This window comes from Phallusia mammillata, chromosome 3, assembly GCF_965637545.1.
Source record: "Phallusia mammillata chromosome 3, kaPhaMamm4.hap1.1, whole genome shotgun sequence".
NCBI lineage: Eukaryota > Metazoa > Chordata > Ascidiacea > Phlebobranchia > Ascidiidae > Phallusia > Phallusia mammillata.
In genome coordinates this window covers 21,304,483-21,313,759 of record NC_137254.1, presented here as the reverse complement: position 1 = coordinate 21,313,759, position 9,277 = coordinate 21,304,483, and the positions used below count along the sequence as shown (strand labels likewise).

General features: G+C 37.4%; 1 protein-coding gene across 1 annotated transcript; it reads right to left on the bottom strand.

Annotated features, from left to right (window-relative positions):
- Window positions 1-4,204: 4,204 nt before the first annotated feature.
- LOC145220075 (uncharacterized) lies at window positions 4,205-8,212 on the bottom strand. The gene is made up of 7 exons (XM_080087371.1): window positions 7,260-8,212; window positions 6,181-6,393; window positions 5,376-5,466; window positions 5,182-5,319; window positions 4,868-5,066; window positions 4,638-4,772; window positions 4,205-4,480 (listed from the first exon to the last, which is right to left on the bottom strand). Exons 3-5 carry the CDS (start codon window positions 5,445-5,447, stop codon window positions 4,878-4,880), a joined length of 399 nt encoding a protein of 132 aa, XP_079943497.1. The 5' UTR covers window positions 5,448-5,466; window positions 6,181-6,393; window positions 7,260-8,212; the 3' UTR covers window positions 4,205-4,480; window positions 4,638-4,772; window positions 4,868-4,877.
- Window positions 8,213-9,277: the final 1,065 nt, after the last annotated feature.

Here is a 9,277-nt window from a genome sequence, read left to right as displayed (position 1 = left end):
AAATTAAAAAAAAATATGTTGAAAAGTTGAAACGCTGCCCCCTTAAAAACCACAAGCCCAGATCCGACTTGTAACCTTGATTTAAGTTTTAAAAAAACAGTCCAAGATTGTTGTAAAATACAACGATACCATTTAAAAATGGCAGGTTCAACAGACTGTCACATCGCTCATAGATGTTTTGTTTCGCACGAAACTGTTTTCGTCATTGGCGCAGGGCAATTCCTCTCTAAATTGGACTTTATTCATGGTTTGACGCAAAATGACTGACGTGACGTAATGTAAACGCCATATGGCGATATTCTTACGTTGAGTTGATGATTATTTGCATGTGCAAAGCTTTGAGAAAAATGTTAATGGGACGTTTAGGACAATGACCTTGTAGGGATCACGTGTTTTATATCATAGATATTTGTCATACTGGTTTGACGTTACAAAACACGTGACCGCTATCAAAACGCACGGATGTAATTTATCGATTTGACAAACGGAAATATTTTTATTAAGCATTTCCTTATCAAAGCAAAACCGTATTATTTTGATGTGGCGTGGGTTGTGATTTACCACACAAATATAAATATACGTAAATGCCATTCGAATATTTTATTCTTTGCAGCTCGGCCGCCGTACAATATTAAACTGCCTAGAAACAGCCAAATAAATATTTGTCACCGTCACCATAATTTAACAAAAAAACATTACCGTTCTTTGCGTGATTCCACAAGTATCAAAATATTAACACCCAGAAGCGTAAATTGCTTTACACCTTCACATAAGTTTCTCAACCCAGGTCGCACAAAAAGTAAAGTTCCACCTCCTGAGCTACAGCAGGGAATAAGTTAATTAATCAACCAGCCGGCCCAAACACCACGTCAGAAGTTGTTATTGCTTTAAACCAGGGGTGGGCAACCTTTGTTTCTGTGGGGCCATTTACAAATGTCAAAGTTGGATCGCGGGTCGCACCTGTGTATAACACAAAGTGATTTTGCTTTGTTGCTTACCAAATATGCTAAATTACAATTTTAGTATAATTCGTATTTGATTCTAGCCACATTTTGCCAGGTCGCAGAAAACTAGCATCAGGCGCATTAATCAGCTTAAAAATATATAATAATATACTCGTTTGCCAGTACTTTTGAAATCCAAGCGTCTCTGCGGGCAGCATAACCTAAAAGGGCCGCATGCATGCGGCCCGCGGGCCGCAAGTTGCCCACCCCTGTTTTAAACCAATCTAAATAAACCTTTTTTGACTATTTTTTGGGATTGAAATGCTATCTTATGTGAGGGAGTTTTTACTTTATTGATTACACCCACAGTTTTAGTTGAGTTAAGTTGCGTTTACTTCGCCTTGTGAAACAAATCGTAGAAGCATAATTGCGCTAAAGTATTTCCCAAGCCCGAAATAACGTTAAGACGCTATAAAGCGCGACAAAGTAGAAGGCACAATTGGTGTAGAGATGATAAACGCGCTACAGTTATATCGTTACAGCAAGCATTATGTGGTGGGGAATTATATTAGATGGTGACGTAAGGACATTGAGACGGTAGAGCAACTAACACAGGATCTCACACCAGAGGTTTGGGAATTTCCGGTAGTTGGCACAACGGAGCACAGGCGTTTGCAATGGCAATAATTGAAGTCAACAATTTGCTGAATCAGCAATTATTGCCATTGCAAACGCCTATGCTCCGTTGTGCCAACTACCGGAAATTCCCAAAACTCTGGTGTAAGTTACTGTGTTCGTAGCTTTACTCACTAAGACCTGGAAGGGCTAACTTGTTGGAACAAGTCAAGTTGGTTGGAACCTTGATATCAACCTCCACTATGTTTTTATTCTTGTGATTCGGATGGCTGTTATGCTTACAACTTCGGTAAGTAAAACAAATGCTGTAAGAAAAAGAGAGTTGCAATGATCGCCTAGAGCAGTGGTTCCCAACCGGGGTGCCGCGGCGCCCTGGGGTGCCAATTGCATTGCTCAGGGGTGCCGCGAGATATTGATATTGCAATACTGCGACCCATTCTTTATTTTAACTTTAACCCCATAAGTGCGGAATTTATTTATTTTTAACCGAGTTTCAGTGTGAATTAAGTTTCACGTCTCGCAGTTATTCCCAGCTCCGTTCTGGAGAGTCAATTCGAGAGGAAGTCGTTGGTGGTAAGTAGATACTCCGCGGTAAGCCTTTGGATTCTCGCCCAGGAAAAAAAGAGTGAAGGAGATTTCGACTCGTTGCGTTTGTTTCCATAAAAAAGTTTGAATAGCATAACGATGGAAATTTTAAGCTTATGCACAAGCAGATGCCCCTCGACGCGTTCTTGATAAAAATTTGAAATGAACATCCTTGCGTTGGAAAGAAAGCTACTGTGCTTTTGTTGCAGTTTTCCTTGTCATACCTATGTGGGAGTGGATTTTCCGTATCAACGAACATAAAAACTAAAAAACGAGAACCGACTACTTATAGTCGAGGAAGAAATGCGGGTGGCTTTATCGAATATGCCTTCACATATTAATGGACTTTGTGCAAGAAGCCAAGCCCAAATTTCACACTGACTTTTAAATAAATACATTTATTTACGCGCGCTATACTGCACAACTCATTCAGTGTTGTTTTATACAATTATTTGAAATACAGAAACCTCATAAAATTGATCCAGTTTTGCCAGGGTGCCGCAAACTATTTATCTCTTTGATAGGGTGCCGCAAGGTCAAAAAGGTTGGGAACCACTGGCCTAGAGAGTTACACAAAGCAAAACACTGGTCTTAACTAAAGGGAATAGAAATAGCCTTAACCAATGCCAAACCGAAAGGCATAGAAACAAAAGACAATTTTAGGATTGTTACTGGGTCGTAACTTCTAAACAAACAATACCCACATGAGGCCCATAGGTTGATGAAATTGCGGCATAAATAAGGCAATTATAAAGTCAGGCCCGACTTAATGAATCCAATTTCAAACCCGCTTCACGTTTTGATTCATGTTTCCTTTAATTCAGTGGTTCCCAACCTTTTTTGTTACATTCCTCCCTTTGCCCATTTTCCAACTATTCATTCCTCCCCATAAGACGAAAAACAAATATAACATAAAAAATTATAGCAATTTGAAATAGACCTTATAATTAGGGATGTCCATTTCAGAATCCTTTACAACCGGTTTCAAATGTGAACCGGGTCCAAATTATAATGGACATAATAATGTATGTCCAAAAATATTATGTAACATTTCCAATGTAAACAGTTTTTTTTACAGTTTTTATGAAATTCCTCCCTAGGGAGGAATTCCTCCCCGGTTGGGAACCACTGCCTTAATTGTTTTGTAAAGTCGGCTTTTTACTCAACAAAAGTTTTCCCCCTAGTCTCTTATACTTTTCACGTGACACTCTCATTTTTCAGAAAACCTTCGTGCTGCTCACATCGCAACACTTGTGTTGATGCTGGTGGCGGTTGTGCTCACGCTGTCTGGCATTTTCCTTGCCATGTTACATGGTGCTGTGTGGAGAGTTAAAGTATCGGAGGCTTTTTTCATTGTCGGTGGTTAGTAACATCAATCTTAACAAACTGTAATCCTGCTGAAGTTATAGTTCATTCACAAGGCTTTATGTTATGTATATGAGTTGAAGCGCAAAAACACCAAAGACTACAAAACCTTCTAGTTTTTCGCTATAGTTTTAACTCATTCTCTTATATAGGTCGTTCAAGTTTTAAAACGCTAAATTGTTGATAAGCTTGATCCCTAATGCTGTGCTTCCTTTCTTTAAACCTTACTGTTTTTTTATTATTATTAGCCTATTTACTGATTTAGCGCACTTTTTAATGTTTTCAATTAACTTTAAAATTCGTCCGAATATGGTTATCATTAAACCTTTGTTTCCACTTCTGCAGGTTTAGCTTCACTGATCGCAATGGGTGACACTAAAACGCTGAATGGGCGGGATGTCGCGGAAACCGCTCAATATCGGGTAAATTGCTGACGGTTAGTGCTATTACACTGTAAATGGTAGTCGTGGAAACTAACACCAAAATTGGTGGTCCACAAACTCCAACCTACGGTGGAGTTTCTTCCCACCTTTAGATAACGAAGGTGGTAAGTTCCACCTGTAAACTCCACCATAGTAGGTGTGAATTTACCCCCCTTGGTGGCAACCACCACTCAGCTGTCTGCACCACTATAGGGTGTCGGTATCTCCACCTGCAAAGGTGTTCCAGTACAACAGGGTTTCACAAAATTTATTTGCAAAACAGGTTTCACAAAATTTACTTTGCACTTCGCTTACAGCTTGTTTGAAACACGCTGTACACCAATGTGGCGATTTTTCAGTGGTAAATTTAGAATACAGCAGAAAAGTTGTAGAGACTTGACCAATTGTTTCGGAAAGCAAATGTCGAACACCCAATAGCTGCAGATTATTGCAACTACGGCTTGTGGCAAATTAGGTGCAACACATAACTTCTTTCCACCAACAAACACCAAGTATTCTTTCATCCTCCTGCATATCATAAAACAAGTTATAACCCACAGCATTTGTGCAAATTAGCATCATTTCAAAGTCAATTACAATTTAACAATAAAAATATTATTGGTACATCACCCATTGCTTAAACCGTACACATATTTTAAAACATAAAATTTAAATTAATATATACCTGTGAAATGTACTTGGTGATTATGATTAGGTTTAATAAGATTCTCCAGTCTCTGCAGCATTTTTGGTTACCAAATTTTTCCATGAATGTTTGCAATACATCTACTTTAAAAATCAATTCTGTTGCCAAAAATATCTGAAACAGACAAATCACTGGACATTCCAATTTCAATAAAATGGTTATTACATTAAAATGGGTACATTAAATATAATGTGAAAAGATCCACCTACCAAATTGATTTCATGAAGTGTTGGAAACTGCATGGTCTAAAATGTCATTACTTGCTGCACCTCTTGCAATGATATTTCTTCGAAACTCGAATGTACACTTATGGCAGTCTTCTATTAAATCATGACTTGGATGTGGTTTGGCCAGCTCCAATTGTGCTATTTTAGAATGCAGTGCAACGGATTCCTCATCTTCAAAACTCTGTATGCAAACACACAATTTGGAACATAACCTCACTTTTGGTGATTAACTGAAAATAAACCTATCAAACTTGCTAAACCTAGAAAACTTTTAATAAATAAATGTACATACTCACATCTTTAAACAACCTCCTTGAAGAATCCTGCCTTTCTCGACCGCCATACTTTATTTTCATAGCAGCAATTTGCACATCTGAATGAAGGGGTCTTCTTATGTCTTTAAATCTTTGTCGCAAACTACAAACCCATGTGCTCTACAAAACAAACCAAAATCAGTACTGTGCTGGGCAGAAATCTCACACCTACTTACTATTGGACTGCTACTGTTTTGATCTTGCAATACTGGATATGCCTTTACTAATTCCATTAATACTGTTCTCATTTGTAAGGGTGATGGGTACCTGTAATTAATTTTTACAGTAAGTAATATTTAATGTGTACATTACAGGCTATTTTCAAACAAACTATCACACTCACATATAATCAGGGTTCCCGCGTAATTTTTGTTTATAAATTCCATGACTTTTCCAACACTTTTCAAGAAAAAAAAACGAATTTTCATAACCTTAATCGAAAAAAATCGAGCAATTCCCATAATGAAACTAGTAAAGAGGCCTTGGTATATGTAGACAATTTTCCATACTTGCAACGAATATACAAACGTTACATAATTTGAAATTCCTATCTCTATCTGGCATTTTCAGGCGCCAAATTCCATACTTTTTCAAGGACTTTTGCAAAAGTTGGCTTTTTTCAAAACTTTTCCAGGCCTTAAAAATACAAATTCAAATTCCATAACCTTTCCAGGTTTTCCATACCCGCGGGAACCCTGTATAATGTGGTAAAATTGAATCACAGATGAGTTGAACAATTTTGCTCCTAATTTTGTTGGTTAGTTTGCTTGGAGAGTTGCAATCTTCCAAAGCATCACCAATGAGTTTTGGAAGCTTGTATGTAACCAACCATCCATCAGTTTCTACTGAGGGAGATGTAGTTGAAAGTGAAGATGAGGATGAAAGATGTGTTGCAGTCTCATTATCATTTTGTATCTCCGGCAAACAATTATTTAATCGCATATTTCTAAGCAACTGATGTATTGTATTACATGCAAATACCTTTGACAAGAAGTTTGCCACTTTCTGGCAAATCTGTTGGATTATCTACATCCACCCAGTCATTAAACATTTGTGAGTAAAGCTGAATTGAGAATGGATGGGTGATATTGAATGTAGTCTCAATTTGATTGGTCACATCCAGTTTTGATATGCAGGTTAATATCACTTTTCTCTCACCACAGGTCACATGATATTCCATATTTACTTTTTAATCTGCGAACAAAAATAACCTTAATGACGGTAACAAGGATGATACAGGAGATAAAAAGCAACCTAAATTATTATCTATATGTACATTTCAGAGAATGCTCTTGCACATTACATAAGCACTGACTGAAACGTTTGGAAATTAAACATGTCATATTTTACGAAACCCCTATAACACCACCATTTAAACCGAAATGTAAAATATTTTTGACACCCTTTGGTTTGGTGAAGAATACTTTCTGGAGCAAAAGTTTATTGTGCAACACAATGGCGGCACAGTCACATGATGATGTTCATTTCTTGAATATTAAAGGAGTTTTTTTTAGAAATGCATTGGCAAACACACGTTTCAGTTTCATGTGGACATAAAATTCCAGCTTACATTGTTTTTTTATTTTGATCTGAGATTTGTCTTCAAATGTACATACTTTATCAGTTGCAAGAAAAACAACATACACAACTCACTTTTAATGAACCTACAGGTTGACTCTATATTGCTGATACATATAATTTTAAAAGGTATTTTTATACTTAACACAACCAATCCACAAAACCAACAATTACCAAATGCATATAAAATAAACCAAAAACTAATGGACAAGCAGTATTGTCTGCACCAGTGTTTCTGAACTAATTAGCTTGTGGGCCATATAGTAGTTTGTAAAGTGCTGATGTACCAATTATCAAGACCTGCTAGCCATACTGATGAGAAAGTGGGCCATTTTTTTCTGAAAAAACGTTGACTTGGTCACGCAATAAAATAGGTTAGAGATACACAGGTCTACTACACAACTCCATACATTTTAAAAACTTTAATATGCATCCAGTTACTGGTCAGTTTGCAAGGTGAACAAAAAGTATAACCAACAAACCTTAAAACTGTTTCCGATCCGCAACCAAACTCCAAATCCTCCAAATCGGCACAAAACGTGGCGTCTGCGCAAGCTGAACTCTAGGTGTGGCTTACCGCAAACGTCATAATAAAACAAACATGCCCCTGCAACTCAGCTTGGGCGATCCCAGAATTCTCTCTGATGTAACAATTGGAATTGTTATGCGACAATCTATATCTTGCTGTGTTGCTAAAGCTTCACTAACAATGAAAACTTTTTCACCGGTGATTTGTTCATTTTAATTATACTCGTATTTCTACCTACTCCCCTAATATTATGATGTATACTGTATATCATGCATACGTCGCGTTGATGAGATCCAGCGTGATAAATGTGCATGTTTTTTTTCAAAAAATGCCACTGGCTCGTTTGGTTACAGTTCTAAGTCGCGACTACCATACATTGCTGCTACGGATTTCGCTCTTAGAACGTAAAAGTAACATGTAGGGTACTAACATCTGCCTTAAACTTCTGAAAAAATATTTCAACTTACGTTACATGGACTGCAGTTATAGGAAGGTTTGTTGTAAAAAGATGCGTTGTTTAAATACAAATATATTACCTGGTTTATTTGTCAGTATAGTAATCATTTATACTAGAGTAAATACAATTCCAAACCTCCAATGTCGTATTTCCACGGCTTGAACATATTTCCAAACCTTGACCGCAATGAAAACGGAAGAGAAATCCTAGCACCAAATGGTCTAAATCCCGTATTGACCGCCTAATTGCAAGTTATTGCAGTACCCAAATTGTTTCGAACGATTAGCAATGTGTTACCGCGTCTTTTAAAATACCTTTGCGCATATACCCACACTCGTGAGAACTGAGGGTTGGTATTTACACCAATACTATAGGACGGGTGGAAATTTGGTCTTAAAATGGTGTGAAATTACACCTTTTAAGCTGTACCACCCCAAAAGGTGGATCATACCACCTTATATTTTCCCCACCCTTTGTTTTCCACCATTTCAATTTACAGTGTAGGGTTAGGTTGAGGTTTTATAATAGTATATGAATCAAAAAATGTCCCTGCCTAAAACTTATTCAACTATTTCCTGACATTAGGCAAAAATGCTATGGCGGGACGTTGCGGGAGATGGCGGGACGTTTCGGGCGCGGAATGTAGTGTTCGGCGGAATTTTTTTTAATGATTTTCGATTATAAAACCTTATCCCAACCTTAATAGCTCCAACCGTCAGCAATTTAACCCGATATTTAGCGGTTTTCACGACGTCCCGCCATCTCCCGCGACGTCCCGCCCTCCATTCCGCCCGTCCCGCCCATTCAGCGTTTTAGTGTCACCCATCGCAATTGTAAATTACACAGTCATGACTCATGACAATGCCTGTCATTTCCTCACCTCACAGTATTACCATCATATCGTATTTCTGCAACTACTGGTGTACATGGGTCGGCGGTTCTGTGGCATTGATCGGTGGTTCATTGTGTATTCATGGGACGAGGACAGACACAGTTTTAACACCCACATTAACTTAGTGTTTGGTCGTTTTTTGTACATGTCTTGTGGGGCATTAACAAAAAAATAAAAACGTAGCGAATGTTATGTTTTTCGTCCAAACGACATTAATTACTACAGTGTCTACGTTAAAACGACTTGGTACAATACAAAATGTTTGATGCATTTTTTTCTATGTGGAAGACTATTAACCTAATCAAAAATACTTTTTATCACATATTTGAATTTTTACCATAAACATAGTTTGCCAAAAACATCTTTGGAGACAAATTTATGTGGAGGATAATATGTTTACAATAAACAGCCAAATGTTTTTTCGACATACCAAATTTGGGTTAGATTAGGTAGTTCTTGTTCGAATATTCGAGCTCAAGTGCAAGATTGTTGATGTGAAGATATTCAAATATATAGTATATATATTTTAATGAAATTGTATTAACTTGTTAAGAAAGGAATTCGCCGATAAAAGTTTGGAACCACTGGCTTAAATTGGTCTGTAGTTTAAAGTACACGCCTG